Below are 22423 nucleotides of genomic sequence, written 5' to 3' on the forward strand. Positions count from 1 at the left end.
TTGGCGCCCTCCCACACTGTTTCAGGAAGAATTTCACAGGTGACCATCACACCCACACAGCACTCCATTCTTGCCCACTATTTCAAAGCATAAGGCTGGTACAATTGCAACATTTAAAAGGCATTTGGGTGGATGTATGAATAGGAAAGGTTTGAAGGGGTATGGGCCGGGTCCTGGCAGGTGGGACCAGATTGGGTTAGGATATCTGGACGGGTTGGACCGAAGGGTCTGCTTCCATGCTGTACATCTTGAGGAAGAGCACCTCATTCTTTTCAGCTTAGCACTCTACTGTCTTCTGGTCATAATACAGAGTTCAACAATCTTAAATTGTAATTCGGTTTTGTTTCATTTTCCTCCGTTTTTAAAATTTTTGCTTTTGTTTTTCTTTGTTATTTACTTTCTTCCACTTTACCATGATCTACCATTCACACCTCCACTTTCTTTGATTTCTTTATTATTGTCCTATTGTTATTCCATTTGGCCTTGTACCATCAAACGATTTATCGTTGTATTGCTCCTGCCTTCCTCGCTGTGACAGATCGTCCATTTTTCCCACCTGCCCCTTTTCCACTTGCACCAAACTTATTACATTTTGAACTTTAGCCAATTCTGATGAAAGGTCGCAGAACCGAAACATTAACTCTATTTCTGTCTCCACAGATGCTGCATATTTTGTTTTTATTTCAGATGGTTTTGTGCTCATCATCGATTCTATTTGGGTAGATTTTGTTAATGAGTATTCAGCTGATGTTGTCGAAGAGTTACTGAATTCAAATGAATTTAGGTTTGCTTTTGTCCTGAATTATCCCCCTCGTCTCTGTTGTCCTGCAACATTACAACCCAAAGAAGTTGCTTCCAACATTCTCCTTACCTGCACTCCACATTTGACAGCCATACCTTCGGTTGCCCAGTGTCTCAACCTGCATTGCCCTGAGCACCACTCCCACCAATTCCCAACCCTGTCCCACTGTCTGACATTCCCTCCCCATTTGATTCTGCAACTATATCCCTGCCTTTAAGAGAATCATCGAGTCCTACAGCACAGAGACAGGCCCTTCGACCCAAACTGGTCCATGCAGACCAAAATGTCTATCCACGCTAACCCCATTTCCCCGTACTTTGCCCACATCCTTCTAAACCTTTCCTACCCATGTATTTCTCCAAATGCCTTTTGAATGTTGTTAATGTATCCATCTCAACCACTTCCACTGGCAGCTCATTCCATATGTGTACCACCTTCTGGGTAAAAATGTTGCCCGTCAGGTTCCTTTTTTATTCTTTCCCCTCTAACCTTAAACTGAAGCCCTCTAGTCCTTGATTCCCCAACCCTGGGAAAAGACTAAGTGCATTCATTCTATCCATGCCTCTCATGATCTTATACACCTTATCAGAACACCCCCTCAGTCTCCTGCGTTCTAAAGAAGAAAGATCCTACCTCTCCCTATAACTCAGACCATTGAGTCCAGGCAACATTTCTGTAAATTTCTTCTGCAGTCTTTCTAGTTTAATAACATCCTTCCTATAACAAGGTGACCAAACTGAAGACAATACTCCAAGTGCGGCCTGACCAATGTCCTGTATAACTACAACATAACTTCCCAACTTCTATGCTCAGTGCCCTGACTGACGAAGGCCAGTTGCCAAAAGCCTCCTTCATTGCCCTATCTACCTGTGACTCCACTTTCAGAGAACTGCAAACTTGAACTCTAAGGTCCCTCTGTTCTACTACACTCCTCCAGGCCCTACCATTCACCATGAAACTCCTACTTTGATTTGACTTTCCAAAATGCAAGACCTCACACTTATCTATATTAAACTCCATTTGCCATTTCTCGGCCCACTTCCCCAGCTGATCAAGGTTCTGCTGCAATTTCTGACAACCTTCCTCACTGTCCATGATACCACCCTATTTTAGTGTCATCTTCAAATTTGCTAATCATGCCTTGTACATTCTCAGCCAAATCATTGATACAGATAACAAACAGCAATAGATCCAGCACTGACCCCTGAGGCAATCCGAAAAACAAACCTTGCTAAGCAAGCTTTCTGCTACCTTCTTGTTACACGCTGTTGTGTTTTCTGTGACGAAGTGGAAACTAATTAGCCAGGAACTAATTGCGTATGAGCTACGTGTTCCAGTGGGCCCACATGTGTAGCTACGCTGGGGTGATGATTATTTTGTAATACACCACTGGCTTAAGCATCTACCTGACCAGGCTTAAGTAACTACCTGACCAGGCAAACATGGCTTTTTTTTTAAAGATCAGGAGCGCTCTCCTTTTCAAGATTATAATGCATTTATTTCCAACATCTTGGAAGCTTTCTGTTTTTGCATTCTGCATTATTAGCACAATATACAGGCAAGTTAGCCTCACTGCGGTGTGGAATTATGCTGGTAGCGCTCTGGTAATCAGCCTTAGAACAGACAAAGCTGCCATTTGTCAATATTCTTTCCTACTGTTAAATTGAGGTTTCAATACCGACAAATCAAAGTCAAATCACATTGGCCAGTGCAAGATTAGAATTAAAGTTCCAGAGGACAACATTGTTGAATGTGGTCCATACTCCATCAAGTAATTTCTGTTCTCCCTTTCTTTTTGTCATCAGTTGGTGGAACCTCTCACCCCTAGTGGTGCTGCACCTAATCAGGCGCAGCTTAGGATCCTCAAGGAGACGGAACTGAAACGAATCAAGATTCTGGGTTCTGGAGCTTTTGGAACAGTCTACAAAGTGAGTAGTGCAGAGCTGGTTTGTCATAATAACTCAGAGCATTAACTCCTGTCTGTTAGTGTTAACAGTCTCTTGAGACCTTTGCCATTTCCTTCGCCTCAGCTGCCTCCTAAAATTATGATTTAAGACCTAAGAACCACATGCGCAGCCATATCCCCTTAATGTTCACCAATCTGGTTCCCCTTGTGGAATTTTCCCCGTTGTCGCTAAGTTCTGAAGTAAAGAGAGACTCCCTGAGCCCGAGCCGTTTATGATGAGAGCAGTTTGTTTGTGCTGAGGATTTCTCTGAGATGATGTTTTCCATCTTCCTCAGGGCATCTGGGTACCAGAGGGAGAGACGGTGAAGATTCCTGTGGCCATTAAGATCCTCCGTGAGAGAACAGGTCCCAAGGCGAATGTAGAATTCATGGACGTAAGTTGACAGCTTGTTGCTCCTGATTAATTTTGTGAGTACAATCATGGAAACGAGGGAGGTGACAGTTATTGATTCTGCTGGAGGTGTCAATGAAACTGAAGAATGAGGTGTTTCAAATGAAGTTGGAGTACTTAGCTGGAGGTTCATTTAACTCCTAGTTAAAAATGATTAAAGTGCCATTGCTAGCAAACGGAGCCGCGCCACACACAGGCACCAGTCACATCATTTGTAGTAGCAGCTCTGAACTAAGGATAATGTATTACTAATGAATATAATCGGATGATACAGCTTTCACAGTTAGCTTGGCGAAGGTGTAATTAAACTAAGCACGACAACATCGCGTTAATGTGAAATCTATTCAAAGACGGCAGCTGAATTTACAATACAACAGAAGAGAGAAAAAGACGGCACTATGCTTCACCTAGTCTCAATTGCATTACATCTGGGCAGTGTGTGTAATCAGACACCATTAACAAAATGTTCAATTAGCAGTAACTATCTAGATATAATTTTAGCTCCATCAAATTTTCTGTCATTAAAGAGTAAATGTTTTGCAAATCAATACTGCATCTTTTTATTTGGCAGTATGGTGTATAAGGGAGGTGGTTTTATTATTTGCTAATCCATCGCTAAATCAATTAATGTTTCAGTAATAAGTGGCTCTGCTAGTGCAATGAAAGCTTCAGGTGACATATATGGTATAGATTAATACATATATCGGACATATCCTAATGCATCATGTTGTATTATATAAGCTCCACAATAGTACAAGAGTTGCAAGCCAATGCAGATAGATGAGCAGTAGATTGTGGCTCTGTGTATCATGACAACATGTAAAAAATCTTAAAATGAAAAGCTTTCATTTATAATCCATTTTTCACAATCGCCAGACACCTCCAAATACTTTACAGCCAGTGAAGTACTTTATAGTGATGTATGGAACACAGCAGTTAGTTTGTCCATAGACAACAAACTGATAATGACCAGGTAATTTCTTTGTGTGAAACTTCTTATTATTCACTCATGGGAAGTGGGCATCTCTGACTAGGCCAGCATTTATTGCACATCCCGAATTGCCCTGATGGCATTTAAAAGTCAACCACGTTACTGTGGATCTGGAGTCACGTGTAGGCCTGACCAGGTAAGGATGACAGTTTCCTTCCCTAAAAGGCATTAATGAACCAGATGGGTTTTCCTCTGTAATAGCTGGATTTGAACCTGGGTCCCCAGGAAGTTAGCTGAGTTTCTGGATTCATAGTCTACTGGGCCATGCCCTCCCCTTAAACAGAGCTATTGGCGACATAATGTATAGAGTGGCCAGAGCCCCAGGGGTAAGTGCCCTACGCTTCTTCAGAATAGTGCCATGGGATCTTTGATATCCACCTGAGAGGGCAAACGGAGCCTTAGTTTAATTTCTCTTCTAAAAGATAGCACCTCCAACACTGTTGTGCTGTCTCAGTGCTGCACCTGCCAGCCTAGATCAATGCATTCAAGCCCTGGACAGGGATTTGAACTTAAAAATCTTGCCACTTAAAGGGAAGAAAACTGCCAACTGAGACCTCGCATTGGCAGGTTTAGTGAAAACAATGCAAAATTGGACTAACTGAAAATGGCAGGTAACAGGAGGTCATTAACCAAAGGACACAGATTCAAAATGGTTTATCTCGAGGGGAGCTGAGGAGCTTGTTTTTGTTATGCAATAAATAGCGATGATGTAGGATAACACATTTAAAAGGGGAAGAATTACAGGGCAATGTTAAATATCCTAGGTCTAGAAATTTAGCTCAATAGAATTGGCGCTTTACTCACGAAACAAAGGTTGAGGGGCAGGACCTCTGGAATCAGGGCTCATTCACCAGAGATCCTCTCTAACTTCCTGAAAATTCAAGCTTGTTTCCTCTTGTTCCAAATTCTTCAGACAGAGAAAACAGCCAGGCAACATCTGATGAAAGGTTAAAAAAGTTTGAAACATCATTGCAGTTTCTCTGCACATATGGAACCTGACTTGCTGTTTTTTTTCAGCATTTCCTGTTTTTCTTTCAGTTTCCAGCATCTGCAGTATTATACTTTGGTTTCTTCAGTACCTCATTTGTCAGCCCCCTCAGAATCCTGTGAACTTTAATAACTTTGTCTCTCATTCTTCTGAACTTCAGAGGACATAGGCTCAACCTGCTTAATCTGTCCTTATGGCAGAGCCACTTCTTTCAGAAATGTCTGTTGAAGGAAAAGAGGCCAAGGAGGCAAGGGTTGCATTTTCACCGCAACGGAGAGCTATGTCATTGTAAAAAATGGGTAATAAACCTAGAATTAGGAAGCCTCTCCCATTTTTATTGGGGTGGGAGTGTGTTGAGATTTTTGGATAATTGTGTCTACAGAGGAACTGGCCATTCAATTCATCAGCGGCCTCCATTGAAATAGGGGTTTGGTAGTTTTGGAGTGGGAAACTGAAAGTGTGCAAAGTAGACTTGGTAAGAGCAGATCCAAACTTTGGTACGTTGCTTTGGATAGCCATATCTCTTTGGATATAGTTTTGGGACAGCCTTGGGGAAGATAAGGTACACTTGGTTAGAAAAGTTGCTGTCCAAAAAAGTACCTTTTGGAATTGTTAAAAGCAGACATAAATGTGTGGAAGAAACACATTAAGACATTGCTATCAAGCTCACTGGAACACTCAGAACTACCTGTCAAAGGTTATTGTCAGATATGGGATTCTATGTGCTGGAAAGCAGTTGAGGCAAAAACATGGAATATTTCTATGAAGGAGATAGATATAGTCCTTGGGGTTAATAGGATCAAAGGGTATGTATGTGGAGAAAGTGGGAACAGAGTACAGTACTGAGTTGGGTGATCAGCAGGTTTGAAGGCCGAATGGCCTATTCCTGTTTACGTTTACTGTAGGGATTCTGTGATGTTCTATGATTACTTGGGCCTGATAGGCACAAGAGGAAACACAAGCAGGATTATAAAATTAATGAATTTGTTTATAATTGAAGTGGAAGTCTTTATTAGGCTAAAATGACTCTCAGCAAACAAATGGGTGGCACGGTGGTACAGTGGTTAGCACTGCTGCCTCACAGCGCCAGAGACCCGGGTTCAATTCCCGCCTCAGGTGACTCTCTGTGTGGAGTTTGCACATTCTCCCCGTGTCTGCGTGGGTTTCCTCCGGGTGCTCCGGTTTCCTCCCACAGTCCAAAGATGTGCAGGTCAGGTGAATTGGCCATGCTAAATTGCCCACAGTGTTAGGTGAAGGGGTAAATGTAGGAGAATGGGTCTGGGTGGGTTACGCTTTGGCGGGTCGGTTGGACTTGTTGGGCTGAAGGGCCTGTTTCCACACTGTTAGTAATCTAATCTAATCTAAAAAAAAATCCACAGGGTTAGATGGTGTCTACTTTAGAATTTTGAAGAGGACCGGGAGAATTGATGAGGCACTGAGAATCATCATAAAAATGTCATGGACGCGAGGTTGGTTTCAATCAATTGCATCAGTTATCAAATGCACACTTGAAGAATGTCTACATCAATAAATTATTCAGTATCACAGGTATAGAGGCAGAAGGCTTAGGTCCTGTCTGATCAACCTCTTTGGATTTCACTTGGAGAATTAGGTCCCAAGTGGTTTCCTAGTGGCCTTACGCTGTTGCACTACATTTCTGGAAAGCATTTGAGAAAAGACCTCCACAAGTAGATTTACTACAAAATAGTAGAGGGGAGGGTGCTAGGGACAGAGGCCACATGAATCTGTTTTAGGGTAGATGAGCGCACGTATTAGTGAGATGGTGCACCTACCTTGGACTAAGCATCTGCCCATGTCTCCCGGGTTTTTGCAGGGAGATGGGCTGCTTTGGTCAGAAGCAGTTGTCAGGATGCCAGAGTTTAATGCATCAGGCTGAGGATTAGCTGATCAGCCATGATTTTCTGAATGGGGGAACAGATTTGATGGGCTGAATAGCCTACTCTCTAGAATCCCTACAGTGTGGAAACAGGCCCTTCGGTCCATCAAGTCCACACTGACTCTCTGAAGAGTAGCCCATCCACACCCATTCCCTTACCCTACATTTACCCCTGACTAATGCACCTAACCTACACATCCGTGGCCAATTCACCTGACCTGCACACTTTTGGACTGTGAGAGGAAACCGGAGCACCCGGAGGAAACCCACGCAGACACAGGGAGAATGTGCAAACTCCACACAGACAGTCACCCGAGGCTTGAATTGAACCCGGGTCCCTGGTGCAGTGAGGCAGTAGTGCTGACCACTGAGCCATTGTGTTGCCCATCTGCTTTTACCTTTGCTCCTACATCTTCTGGTCTTATCAGGGTGGACTGACAGGCAGGGCAAACAGTTGGGAATGCAGAGTGATAGCGCACTGCTGTGAGCAGGTGGTTAAGTGGAATTCCTTTGCTTACCAGAAGGTGCTCCCAGCTCCAGAAATAGCTTTGTCAGCCACTTGTCATAGTGTTTAAGATACCTCGAGCTCCAAAATGCTTATTGTGCTGTATGGGGCTGATAGATTATGGTCAGCTGGTGACAATAACATCAAAAGAAACAGGGTTAATAATAGTCAGCAGCTGAGAAAGTGGAAATGCCGACTTGGGAGGAATTAAACTCTTTGAGGCTGCTGATTGAAAGCAACTGTTCAGTTCCTCTTGCTATTATTTATTTTCTTTGTCTTGCCTTAGAAAGAATACATTAGATTCTTCACAGCTTGCACTTCAGTTTAAAAACTGACATGTTTTCGATAAATTGTGGTTTGTTGTAATATGTTCCATTTGAGACTCCGCACCTTCGACAGGCTATTTTGGCTTTGAAAAGTATGCATCGTAGATTCATCAGAAGGGAATAGGCTTGGAAAGGTTTATTATGAGGAAAGCTTACATAGCATTAGCTTTGTACTCCCCTGAGTATAAAAGATTAAAGATAAATTGAATGGAGATGTTAAAAGTGACTTAAAGATTTGATTTTATGTGGGAACCATTGCAAAATGGTGATGTGACGGAAGGATTAATTCAGAGAGCAGGATTTATGACCTGGAGAGACAGATTTGTGTGTCACGATGGTAAGATGGGAATTTAAATTCATTTAAATAAATTTGGAATAAAAGGCTACTGCTAGTATTAGTGACCATAAACCCATTGAATTGTTTTAAAAAATCCATATGTTTCACCAATTCCCTTTAGGAAAAGAAATCAGCCACCCTGACTTGATCTGGGTTCCCTGATCCAGACGTAGCAATGTGTTTGACTATCAATTTTATTCAAGTCTATAAACTGCTCAGTTGTACCAAATCAAAAACTTTTTTTAAACTTGCTCATGGGATGTAGGTGTCACTGACTGAACAACGTTTATTGACCATCCCTAAATACCCAAGGATTGAGGGTGGTATGGTGGCTCAGTGGTTAGCACTTGCAGCGTCAGGGATCCAGATTCGATTCCACCTTGGGGCGACTGTCTGTGTGGGGTTTGCACATTCTCCCCGTATCTGCGTGGGTTTCATCCCACAGTCCGACGATGTTGGTCAGAGTGTTGAGTGTAGGAGTTAGGAGGTAGTGTTGCAGCTCTACAGGGTATTGGTTAGGAGCAAATTGCTGCAGATGCTGGAATCTCCATAGAAAACAACAAATGCTGGAGATCACGGTGGGTCAGGCAGCATCCATGGAGAGAGAGCAAGCTCATGTTTTGAGTCTAGATGAGCGCTGATGAATCATCTAGACTCGAAATATTTGCTTGCTCTCTCTCTCCATGGATGCTGCCTGACCCGCTGTGATCTCCAGCATTTGTTGTTTTCAGGACATTGGTTAGGCTTCTTTTGGAGTATAGGTTGTTCTGCTATAACGCATGTTTCGTTAACGTGACTTGGCTATAATATGATTAACTGAATTGGGGACAAAACACAAACTTTTAAAACATATGTTGGCTGTAACGCAATTACATCACTAACACTTTAAGCGCTGTTTCTAAAGCATGATTTTTCGATAATGTGGGCTTGCACAAGAGCACAATCATCGCGTTATAGAAAAAAACTACCTGTTCTGCATTCAATTCTGGTCTCCCTCCTATAGGAAGGATATTGTCAAAGGATATTGAAAGGGTTCAGAAAAGATTTACAAGGATGTTGCCAGGAATGGAGGATTTGAGCTACAGGGAGAGGTTGATTAGTCTGGGGCCGTTTTCCCTGGAGCATCGAAGGCTGAGGGGTGACCTTATAGAGGTTTATAAAATCAAGAAAGGACATGGATAGGATGAATAGTCAAGGTCTTTTCCTCAGGATGGGGAATTCCAAAACTAGAGGCCATGAATTTAAAGTGACAGGAGAAAGATTTAAGAGGGACATGAGGGCCGACATTTTCCACACAGAGGGTGGTGCGTATATGGAATGTGCTGCCAGAGGAAATAGTGGAGGCTGGTGCAGATACAGCATTTAAAAGGCACCTGGATGGGTACATGATTAGGAAGGGTTCAGAGGGATATGAGCCAAATGCTAGCAAATGGGACTGGATTAATTTAGGTTGGCATGGACAAGTTAGACCGAAGAGTCTATTTCCATGCTGTAAGCTCCATGCCTCTGTGACAGGTTAGGTAGATTGGCTATGCTAAATAGCCCATAGTATCCAGGCTTGCCCAGGGATAGGGGACGTGGGTGGGTCTGGTTGAGATGCTGTTTGGAGGGTTGGTGTGAACTCAATGGGCCAAAAGGTCTGCTTCCACACTGTAAGGATTTTATGGTAGTTAAGAGTCAACTCCATTGCTGTGGATCTGGAGTCACATGTTAGCCAGACCAGGTCAGAATGACAGGTTAAAGGCAGGATTCTTTGCAGTCTGGAGGAACAGAGGGATCTAGGGATCCACTTTCATAGATCCCTCAAAATTTGTTAGGAAGGTGTGTGGTGTGTTGGCTCTCATTTGCAGGGGGATTGAGTTAAAGAGCCATAATGTCGTGCTGCAGCTCTATAAAACCTTGGTTAGACCTCACTTGAAATATTGGGTTCAGTTCTGGTCACCTCATTATAAGAAGGGTATGGAAACTTTAGAGAGGGTACAGATGAGATTTACCAGGATGCTGCCTGGACTGGAAGGCGTGTCTTATGAAGAAAGGTTGAGGGAGCTCGGGCTTTTCTCACTGGAGTGAAGAAGGATGAGAGGTGACTTGATAGAGGTTTACAAGATGATGAGAGTCACAGATAGAGCGGATAGACAGAGTGGAAATGGCTATCATGAGGGAGCATAATTTTAAGGTGATTGGAGGAAGGTTTAGGGGAGATGTCAGAGGTTGGTTCTTTACACAGAGAGTGGTGAGTTTGTGGAATACACTGCCAGCAGTGGTAGTAGAGTTAGATACATTAGGGACATTGAAGCGACTCTAGGATAGGCACATGGATGATAGTAAAGTGTAGGGTACATATGTTATGATAAAAGGTCAACACAACATTGAGTGCCGAAAGGCCTGTACTGTTCTGTTTCCTTCCCTAAAGGACATTAGTGATCCAGATGAGTTTTTACAACAATTGTGAGTTTTTTTAATCCAGAGTTTCATTCAGTTCAAATTTCATCATCTGCCTTGGTGAGATTCGAACCGACATCCTAGAACATTACCCTAAGGTTCCGGATTGATAGTCCGGGGTCATTACTGACTGTGTCACAGCCTCCACAATGACAGCATAATGAGAGTGAGTCTTGACAGACCACCTGGCATCAACCTTAGCATTGGATTTAGATATAACAAAGACAGATTTGCAGATTTGTTCTCACTAACGTTTGGACACCTGTCAAAATTGGGAGAGCTGTCCCACTGACTGATCAAGCAACAACCTAATATAGTCCTACTCACCAAATGATAACTTACGTCCATTGATCCAGGCACCACCATCATCATTTCTGAGTACATTCCTACTGGCAGGACAGACCCACCAGATGTGATGACACAGTGATAAACAGTCAGGAGTGACCACGAGAGGCCTTAAAATTGACTCTGAACCCCATGAAGTCTCTTGGGTGCCAGGTTACATGTAGGGCTGGACACTGTGGTGAGTAACTTGGCTGCAGAGTGGCCAAACCTTGTTCATCATCGACAAGGCATAAGTTGGGATTGTGATGGGGGAATACCTGCCACTTAGCTGGATGAGAGCAAATTCATCTGCACTGAAAACATTAATACTATGTAAAACAAAGTAGCCCACTAGATTGGTCCCCCATCCACCACCTTAAACGTCACTCAGTGGTAGTAAGTTGTATTATCTACTCACAAAATCACCAAAGTTCCTGAAGCAGCACCTTCCAAAGCCACGTCAACTTCCCTCTCAAAGGGCTAGGGTAGTGAATACATGGGAACAGCCTCCACCTGCAAACTCATCATCCTGACTTAGAAATATATCACCGTTCCTTCACTGATCATAGAATTCCCACCTGAAAAGGATGTGCCTGCAGCAAATGGATTGCGCCAGTTCAAGAAATCACCTCCCCTCCCCTCCCCTCCCCCCAGCTCCTTTCCCTCCCTATTTTCACCACGGCTATTAAAGATGGGCAAAATGCCAACCTTCCAAACAATGTCCACATCCATTCATGAATAGTTGGATCAAAATTGAGAGAAACTGCTTCCTGTGGTCAGGGTAAGGACTTCATGTGTGAAAGCAGAAATTGCCTTTTCATTCAAAAAATATTGGAGAGCTCTCTTTTCCATAAAACTAAATTATAATTGAGATGGATAGATTTGGCAGTCAATGGCATTAAAGATTATATTAGAGATAAGTTACAGATCAGCCATAATCTGATGGCATGGTGGGAATGTCCGTTCCTGTGTTCCAGTAGGGGTTTTCTGTATGTCTCTCGCAGTTATTTGCATTTCCACAATAATTCAAGATCAGTCATGCATAGTATACATTTGGGAAAGTTACTATTGATTGCAAGTTAGCTTTAACAGATGCAGCTGCCCCAGTCATCTTCGATAGTACAAATATAAATTGGGGTTTGATGTGCTCTGGAGGAGAGTTTGTAAGATTAGTGTAGATAAATGGTGCTCAAAGGATTGAAGGCCCGAAAGACTCACCCAAGGTAATGTTTTATCTGGACAAATCCATGGTGAGTATCAGCTCCATTAATTCCCCACCACAGCTTCCTACCCATCAGAGATTCTCGTTGAAATTAGGGTAGACCGCCTGGAATAAATGGATGTAATAAAAGGAGGAATGGCAAATATATAATCCCTTTCAATCACCTCAGGATGTCCCAAAGCAGTTTATAGTCAGTGAAATACTTTTTGCTGATTTGCTATTGCAATGTTGGAAAAGTAGCGGTCAATTCACAGAGATTAAGCTTCCATAAACAGGACTGTGATTAAAAATAAACCCAGCGAACTGCAAATGCTGGACATCTGAAACAAAAGCAGAAAATGCTAGAGAAACTCAACAAGTCTGGCAGCATCTATGACGTGAAAGCAGAGTCATTGTTTCGGGTCCAATGACCCTTCTTCAGAACTTCAGTTCCTGGCCCCAAAGCGTTAACAGGACTGTGATAATCAGTTCCTGGCCAGGACCCAGGGCAGAAATCCCTGTCTCTAGATGCAATATTGCTGTAGGATCTTTTCTACCTATCAAAGTACTTCACTGGAGGAGAAATGTAGATACAGGGAGCAGGAATAGGCCATTTCAGCTCTTCCAGCCTGCTCCACCATTCAGTATGGTTATGGGCTGATCTAAATGCCATATTCCCATTTTCTCTCCTTCCCCCTTGATGCCGAATTTAAAATCTATTTATAAATATATTGCTTTCTTGAATATATTCAGTCACTTGGATTCCACAGCCTTCTGTGGCAGAGAATTCCACAGGTTCTCTACCTTTTGAATAAAAAAACAATCCTCACTTCAGTTCTAACTGGTTCCTGAGACTGTGTCTAGATTCCGCAACCAGGGGAAACATCCCCACTGCATCTAGTCTATCCAGCCCTCTTAGAATTTTATGTTTCAATCAGATCCCCTCTCATCCCTTTGAACTCTGGAGAATATAGCCCCACTTCTCCCTATAGGACAGTCCTGCCATCCCCAGTATCAGCCTTCGTTCACTGCCACTGTGGCAAGAATAGCCTGCGTTAGGTCGGGAGATCAAAACTGCAGGTAATACTCCAGATGTGGTCTCACCAAAGCCCTGTATAACTGCAGCGAGACATTCCTACATATGAGTGCCAGCCGAGATGTTGTGCTCGGGTTTCTGGGATGGAACTTGAACCCAACCTACTTGCAGACAGAAGTGAATATGGAGCCACACAAATGTAGAATTGTGTATCCTGGCATTCCTCCCCAAGACCGCTGGGTGGAGATCATGCGTGTGTATTAGGTAGCAGTGTGAGAGAGGAGGTTGAAAGTTGTCATTTGTTTCAAGGGCAAGAAGATGTGAAGGTTGGTTTCCTGAGAATGCTTAGAGTCATAGAGATGTACAGCATGGAAACAGACCTTTCGGTCCAACCCGTTCATGCCGACCAGATATCCCAACCCAATCTAGTCCCACCTGTCAGCACCCGCCCCACATTCCTCCAAACCCTTCCTATTCATATACCCATTCAAATGCCTCTTAAATGTTGCAATTGTACCAGCCTCTACCACTTCCTCTGGCAGCTCATTCCATACACGCACCACCCTCTGTGTGAAAACGTTGCCCCGTAGATCTCTTTTATATCTTTCCCCTCTCACACTAAACCTATGCCGTCTAGTTCTGGACTCCCTGACCCCACGGAAAAGACTTTGCCTACTTACCCTATCCATGCCCCTCATAATTTTGTAAACCTCTATAAGGTCACCCCTCAGCCTCTAACGCTCCAGGGAAAACAGTCCCAGCCTGTTCAGCTTCTCCCTATAGCTTAAATCCTCCAACCCTGGCAAGCCTTCTTTTGGGAATGTGGGCATTCAGTTCAGGACATGGCAGATAAGTCACTTTAGAGAAATCCTGCCCTCCCCAGTAAGCCTCCTGCACCCATTTCTGTGGTTTTACACTTGAGCAATGTACAAATATCCCTGTCTGCAGAATTTGAGAAAGGATGAGGAAGATATCTGCGAAATGACTAAAAATTCAAGTCCAGCCCAAACCTGCCCTCAGGAAGCAGCCAAACCAAAGTCCACCCCTCTGTGTAAACTTGTGTCTCATGTGAAACATTATGTTAAAGAACTAGTTTGCAACAGCCTGGCACTTCATTGATATACAGCCTCCAGCTTCTCTCATTCTGTGCGTTTCTTTAGCTTTCCTTAAATCCAGCCCTTTCTCCTTCTCCATTCTCTGCCTCTGATGTGAGAAGGCAAGCAACAGCTGCCATCCTTTGAAATTTTAGACAATAAAACCATAAGAATCTAAAGAGCAAGAATAGGCCTTCGCCTGCCCTTCGAGCCTGCCGTTCAATGCAAGCGCGGCTAATCCTTGATCTCTCCCTGCCACCTGATCCCATCCCACATCCTTCCCTCAGAGTCCACGAAATTATGACTTCCATTTTCAACGTGCTCAATGATTGACCATTCATGACTGAAGCCAATAATTCCAAGACTCAATCCGCTACCTCACTCTTGATTTCTAATGAACTATCACTTTGTTGCCACTGTTCTTCCTGAGTTGGATTCCCCTTGCAGTTGCCACCTTCTCTTGAATGTATTCCTGGAGGTCCCATCACATTGATGAACCCTTGATCCCCTTTTTGATTAATAATCTGTCTCTCTCTCAGCTTTAAATATACTTAATGACCTAGCTTCAGCAGCTCTCTGCAGTAAAGAATTCCACAGATTCAAAACCCCCTGTGACAAGAAATTCCTCCTCATCTCTGCCTTAAATGTTTTTTTCTGAGATTATGCCCTGTGGTCTTAGACTGTCTCACAAGGGAAAACAAACGCTAAGAATTTTGTATGTTTCAACAAGGTCGCCTTTGATTCTTTCATCACAAATGTGGGACAGGCTTCTTGGTGCAGCTGCTCTCTAAATTCTGTATGTCTCATCGAGAGCTGGAAAAAGGAAGGGATAATGCTCAGTTAATGTGGAAAGAAGACATCACAGGAGTAGCTGAATTTCTTTATGAATTGGTAAAACGGATGAGCCATTTTTCACGTTGTGAATCTTAGAATTTTGTAACAATCTTAGAATCCATACAGTGCAGATAGAGGCCATTCAGCCCTTCAAGTCTGCACTGACCCACTAAACAGCATCCCAGCCTGACCCCCCCCAATCCCAAACACCCATGCATGAATAACATCTAATCCACTGCAGGGCAATGTAACATGGCCAATCCACCTAACTTGCACATCTTTGGATTGTGGGAGGAAAACCAGCGCTCCTGGTAGAAACCTATGTAGACATGAGGAGAACATGCAAACTCCACACAGTCACCCAAAGCTGGAATTGAACCCAGGTCTCCGGTGCTGTGAGGCTGAAGTGCTGATCACTGTAATACTGTGCTGCCCTTTCTGCCAGTGTTGCCCTTGCGCCACTGTGTTGCCCTTAATGTATTTGATCACAATTATATTCCATTATCCTTCAGACCTTGAATTGGTGACTACGTAAATGATCACGTGATGTTATGACCCCATCTCCAACTGTCTCGCTGCCCAAGCTCAATTGCAGCAGTTTGCAGCGTGTGTTAGTCAAAAATCACTCCTTTCTTGCAGTGCCAATAGAATTCTTCCTCACCTCTGTCTTAAATGCCTTATTCTGAGAAATGCCCTCTAGTCCTAGACTGACCCACAATGGGAAACAACTCTCCACATTTACCCTGTCAAGTCTCCTGCCAGCACTTTGGCCTATAGCAAGCATTTAGGTTGACCACCCTTCCCCCATTTTCAACTCATATATGCATGTTTACGACAATATTCAACTTAAAAGTTGTTCCAGATTTCCCAGCTCAGGTTGACATATTAAGAATTATTTTTCAGTTTTAAACAGAAACTAGGGATCATGAATTCAACTCTGTGCCTAGTTGTCTAGACGCATGGGAATTTAAGACAATCACACTTTGTAAGACAAGCAGACTTTGTGTGACAAAAGAACAGCAATAAGACTTCTTGTACCAACATGAGCAGTTCATATTTTATACTTAGTTTATTGGATGATTCCTGTTCTTGGCAGGATTTTTCAAAGCTTTGAAGGTCAATTTATAAACTGTGATTTATAGTGGTCGAAGTTAGTCCTTTTGTGTTTAAGAGACCTAAATCAATAATTGGTCACTAGTTCATAGACCAATCAACATTTTGTTGCCCGCCAAGCTCCATCTGAATACAGAACTCTTCAGCTCCAATTCAACTACAATCACTTCAATTATTATCTGTTCAAACAGCTATTTAAATGCTTGTTATTTGTGTCAGGTTCTTGCTTTTAAAAACATACAGCAATCCTTTAAAACACTGGTTTTAATACAGTTCTTTCTCATTTCAGTCCACAATTTTAAAAGCACAAAAATAAAAAACAACTGTTTATTCTGTAAAAACTGTCACATATATATGAAGTTAAAGTGATATAAACACATGCACACAAGCATTTATAGCCACTCTGTCTTTAGAATGAAACTGATATAAATTAAATATCACAGTTTAGATTAGATTAGATTAGTTTAGATTACTTAGTGTGGAAACAGGCCCTTCGGCCCAACAAGTCTACACCGACCGCCGAAGTGTAACCCACCCATTCCCCTACATTTACCCCTTACCTAACACTACGGGCAATTTAGCTTGGCTAATTCACCTGACTTGCACATCTTTTGGACTGTGGGAGGAAACCGGAGCACCCGGAGGAAACCCACGCAGACACAGGGAGAATGTGCAAACCCCACACAGTCAGTCGCCTGAGTCGGGAATTAAACCCGGGTCTCTGGCGCTGTGAGGCAGCAGTGCTAACCACTGTGCCACCGTGCAGCCCACTGATCCTGACATGAGGAGAGGGAAGACACCAGTCCAATATGATAGCATATGTGCAAAAGTCCAGTCAGTGATACTTCAGATTAACATTTCAATGAGCAGGTAACAGTATTGATTTCAAGCTCAAGATAACGCACACAGACTTTGCACAGGAACTGATGCACAAACAAACATGCACACGCTGATATACACACACAAATACATGCAGAATCGCTAATACATAAACACAAACAAGCGCGCATGCAGAAAATGACATAAAAACACACTCCCAGCCAACACTGGACAACCTCACGAATTGAAACAAATTATGCAGGTTGTAAGCAAGAAAAACAACAGTGAAACAGTTAACTAGAGCAAGCATCAGTGACAGGAATGCAACAGTGAATAATATTGTGAGTGTCACAGATGTCCAGCTGAGGAGAACTCTGGAGAGTAGCTTTTAATTATGAATGAACTTGGGAATACATTGCATTTAAATGTGATATAAACCTTCGGTCTATGTTCTGTTGGGTTTATTCAGGTTAAACACAGATGCAGTGAAGTGTTAAGTGGGCTGTCAGATTATTTCTTTTCAGGATCATTGTATGAAAACTTTCCGAAATTGTTGCGATTTAATCTTTGTGTAGAAATGAAATTCCAGATTTGCATTATGGATTAAAGGACTTTGGTTTCATGACGTGAAAACATCTTCTCAGAAAATAAGCACCTTCTGTTTTAGCTTTCTGATCCAAAGCAAGGTGACTTGGTAGAGTTGAGATTATGGAGTAAAGTCCTTGAACTTAACCCTCCCTCCACAAACACAACAATTTGTATTTGTGCAGTAAAGTTCTCAAACACGCCAGGGAGAAAGCAAGGCTTGACAAGAGACCAGGCTGTATTCTGATGGCTTCAGTCATGTTTCTAAATCAGGGTACGGGATCAGGGATTCACTGTTGAATATTCTCCATGCTTTGTGGAAGCTCAGCAGTGAATTTGGGAGCTTCTACTCTGAGGATGTATTAGGCAGCAGAGGATCAATGATTCAAAGATGCAGTCCAACAAGAAATTTCCTTTACTGAGATTTATCTCTTTGTTGTTTTCTGGTTCAGTAGTTTGCCTCAGGAATCTTGGACAAATATTTCATAGTCCAAATTGTAGCACATTCCTTTCTGAGTCAGTGGGTTGACTTTGTTACCCACTTTTGGCAGTTGTCTTTCACGACCAATGCTCTTATATTGACCAGGGAGTAGGTCAGCTCCATGGGTCGGAATGCTGGCTTGCACTGCAGAATAACGGCAACAGCATGGGTGCAGTGCCCCAACTGAGGTTAGCACGAGGACTGTCTTTCTCAACTTCTCCCCTCAAATTGAGGTGTGGTGACCCTCAGGTTAACCCAGCACCAGTTATCTCTCTCTAATGAGAGAGCGGTCTATGGTGACTTTACCTTGACATATTGGCCATCTGAACTGACCTATCCGCCCATCAGCCAGACTGTCAGTTTTATCCACAAGGCTGTGTAACATTGAGTTACGAAAGGCACTTGACCACATTGGTTTCGATAACCACTTCCGAATCTGCAAATCTTTAATCCATACCACGCAATCTTGAAGAGTGGACCCAAACAGTCTGGTTCCATCTTTTACAATAAATATTTTGACGTCTTGACTGAAAACTTTCCTCAGGTCTCTCCATTCTTTATGCTCCTCTATTTTTTTATGATCAACCACGTTTCCCTGAATTAAACTGGTTTCTTATGGCCTTACCTTCCTTTCATAAAGATCATCAAATGCTATCAGAGACTTTGGTTTTAATGAAAACCTTTCTGGCTGCATGCTGTGCATTCAAATGCTCTGAGCAGGAGAATTAATGGTCGCCTGGGAGGTGATCACTTATTACTGATGGACATTTAGGAACTCCTCCCAAAAACTAATTGATTTGAACAATATCCTCCAATCCTGCAACAGATCCGTGCTATGTAGATGATGATTTACAGTTTGGTTGATCTGCCAAAATTTCTGTCCCAGTTTGTCCATGGTTAAGGCCACTGTTGGAATATTGTGTGCAATTCTGGTCTCCTTCCTACCGGAAAGATGTTGTGAAACTTGAAAGGGTTCAGAAAAGATTTACAAGGATGTTGCCAGGTTTGGAGGATTTGAGCTATAGGGAGAGGCTGAACAGGCTGGGGCTGTTTTCCCTGGCTGAGGGTGACCTTATACAGGTTTACAAATTTATGAGGGGCATGGATAGGGTAAATAGGCAAAGTCTTTTCCCTGGGGTCCGGGAGTCCAGAACTAGCGGGCTTAGGTTTAGGGTGAGAGGGGAAAGATATAAAAGAGACCTAAGGAGCAACTGTTTCACTCAGAGGGTGGTATGGGTATGGAATGAGCTACCAGAGGAAGTGGTGGAGGCTGGTACAATTGCAACATTTAAGATGCATCAGGATGGATATATGAATAGGGAAGAGTTTGGAGGGATATGGGCCAGATGCTGGCAGGTGGGACTAGATTGGGTTGGGATATCTGGTCGGCATGGACGGGTTGGACTGAAGGGTCTGTCTCCATGCTGTACATCTCTATGACTCTAAAAGGGCTTTCTGCTACTGCATTGATAATTGATATGTTCACATTCATAACTTATATCATTTAATTCATTATTAGCAAAATCCATTCTCCGCCCCACCCCCGTCTCCAACACTCATTTTCCATGAGAAATTATGGTGTCCAAGTCCAGTTCTCATCCACTTTTTTTATTATCTCAATTATTTTCTCATGTTTACCAGATTGTCAACTGGCAAAATCTAGTTGTCAAATCTACAAAATGTAATATGAAGCTGTATTTTCCTTTATCCCATATCTTTAAATTCATAGCCATTACCACATTAGACTTGCTGTAGGTTGTGATGGTGTCCTTTGATATTTCTTACAAATCTCCCATCGATCGCTTATTCCTTGTATGTGTTTATCAGACTCCCCATCCTTGTTCCTGCATCCATTACTGACATTTTTAACCTTTTTGAAGACAGTTAGGCAAATTGCTTGTGTTATTTTAAAACAATTCACTTTTTATCTTCCAAATTTCTACCTCCAATTTTAGGAACACTTCATTCGTTTCTTTATTGGAGATGTTATGTTCCATTAAACAAGTGTAATAGTGTCCCGATTTTGTAAATTGCAAATTTTCCAAATACAATAGCTTTCTATGTCTAGTTTTATCTATGATTTCTTTGTCAAAGACGTGGTTAACAACAGTAGTGTTTCACCAGGCACTATATTTCTGAAAATAAAATTATTAATTTTACGAGAAATGGCCACATTTTAAAAAGATTTTAGTATGTTGTCATCCCCAAATCTGAAATTGATGGAAATCTCATATTCCCTAACTCTGTTCTGATCCTTATTACCCAGAGTGTCTCGGTCCTATTTCAGCCACTTTATCCCAGACGCAATAGATGTGCATCTATTGTTAATTACTACACAATTGACAACCAATTCATTCTGATACTCATTCATCACTGGGCTGAATCTTCTTGTGACCAATAGAATGCCCCTTATTTGCACCGCATCGCCATTGATCTCCTCTGCTTCTTCTGTTTCATGTTTAGTTTCAAGTATTCTATTATATGGGATGTGGGATTGTTCAAAGTGTGAAGGTAAAGTCACCATAGTCTCAGAGGACCATACGACTCCTGTCTCGTAGAGAGAGTGACTGGTGATGATTTAACCTGAGGGTCACCATGCCTGCAGGAAGGCAAAGGGTTGAGAAGGAGAAACCATGGTAACCTCAGCCGTTGTGGGAATTGAACTCATTCTGCTGGTATCACTCTGCACCACAAACCAATTGAATTAACTGACATACAAAATGGTACTTTGAATCACATCCGAAACATTAATTGACTTAATCCTAAGCATTTAGAGGTCATTGCCTTCTTTTAACCCCAAATTCTTCACTTCTCAAACCAATCAATAACATTTCTATCCTGATTTCTTTAAGGTACAATTCTTTTTTTGTGACCTGTGACCTGTATCTAGATGGCTTCCATCAGTTTGTTAACTCAGTATTCTCCATTTTCAGTTGTGTCACTGATTGCCCTCTTTGCTACTGGAAAGGAAGGCTTTCCCTGAACTTGTTTCCATGTTCCCATCCTTTGTCCACAAATTCAACTGCCATCATAAAATAGAAGTCTTGTCAAACATGATACTTTGGCACAGTCCAAGGTCTTAACTGCAAGCATGGATTCAGGAAAATCCAAATTAAAATTTGGAGTCTTGCATACAACCTGCTGAATTCCATTATGCATACTTCCATAGTTCTCGACTCAGTCGTTCTAAATTTGTAAAAATCTGACCATGCCTCATAAGCAGCTAATGCATCATTTTTTTTTTGATAAAATCTAGCAATAAAAGTTAAGAATCTGTCCAAATCTTCACCCACGTTCAAATCAGAAACTTTCTTTCTTACCTTGCTTCTAATTAGTAATGAGATGCTCAGGCCACATCTTCTTTTGGGAAAGGACTAACCCAAGTCCATATTGTACTCCATTGTTCCTCTGGCTCAGTTTCAAGGTACTGGGGGAAATCATAGCTTGAAACTCTACATTTTGACTGAACCAATGTTATATATCAAAGATAACAGTATTTAAACAAGAGTCCAAGTCCACACTTTTAGTGAGGGCTTTATTTCAATTTACCACATAATGCTTGCTGGTTTCTAGTTCCCCATGTTTGTATGACTAATTGACACCTTGTTAACTCTTAATTAATATATTCAATCTGCTTATTGAGTTGGTCGCATGATAACCTCATGGATAAGCCAGAGCTGGAAATGTGTTGCTGGAAAAGCACAGCAGGTCAGGCAGCATCCAGGGAACAGGAGAATCGACGTTTCGGGCATAAGCCCTTCTTCAGGAATGAGGAAAGTTTGTCCAGCAGGCTAAGATAAAAGGTAGGGAGGAGGGACTTGGGGGAGGGGCGTCGGAAATGTGATAGGTGGAAAGAGGTCAAGGTGAGGGTGATAGATACCTTGACACCGTCCTGTCCCCCTTAGTCCAAGAACTCCCCACCTACGTTCGGGACAGCACCCATGCCCTCCACCTGCTCCATGATTTTCGCTTCCCCGGTCCCCAACGCCTTATTTTCACCATGGACATCCAGTCCCTGTACACCTCCATCCCCCATCACGAAGGACTCAAAGCCCTCCGCTTCTTCCTTTCCCGCCATACCAACCAGTACCCTTCCACTGACATCCTCCTTCGACTGACTGAACTGGTCCTCACCCTGAACAACTTCTCTTTCCAATCCTCCCACTTCCTCCAAACGAAAGGAGTAGCCACGGGCACCCGCATGGGCCCCAGCTATGCCTGCCTCTTCGTAACCCTCCTTCGACTGACTGAACTGGCCCTCACCCTGAACAACTTCTCTTTCCAATACTCC

At 42.7% G+C, this 22423-nt stretch overlaps 1 protein-coding gene across 1 annotated transcript in view; it reads left to right on the forward strand.

The window, feature by feature from the left end:
* Positions 1 to 22423, forward strand: part of LOC122551916 (receptor tyrosine-protein kinase erbB-4-like) — a 958043-nt gene that overhangs the window by 722246 nt on the left and 213374 nt on the right. The window contains exons 18-19 of the mRNA XM_043694485.1: positions 2608 to 2730; positions 3044 to 3142. Coding sequence (XP_043550420.1) covers positions 2608 to 2730; positions 3044 to 3142 — 222 coding nt within the window. The remainder of the gene's footprint in view (positions 1 to 2607; positions 2731 to 3043; positions 3143 to 22423) is intronic.

The sequence above is a fragment of the Chiloscyllium plagiosum genome, chromosome 7 (assembly GCF_004010195.1).
Source record: "Chiloscyllium plagiosum isolate BGI_BamShark_2017 chromosome 7, ASM401019v2, whole genome shotgun sequence".
Classification (NCBI taxonomy): Eukaryota; Metazoa; Chordata; class Chondrichthyes; order Orectolobiformes; family Hemiscylliidae; genus Chiloscyllium; species Chiloscyllium plagiosum.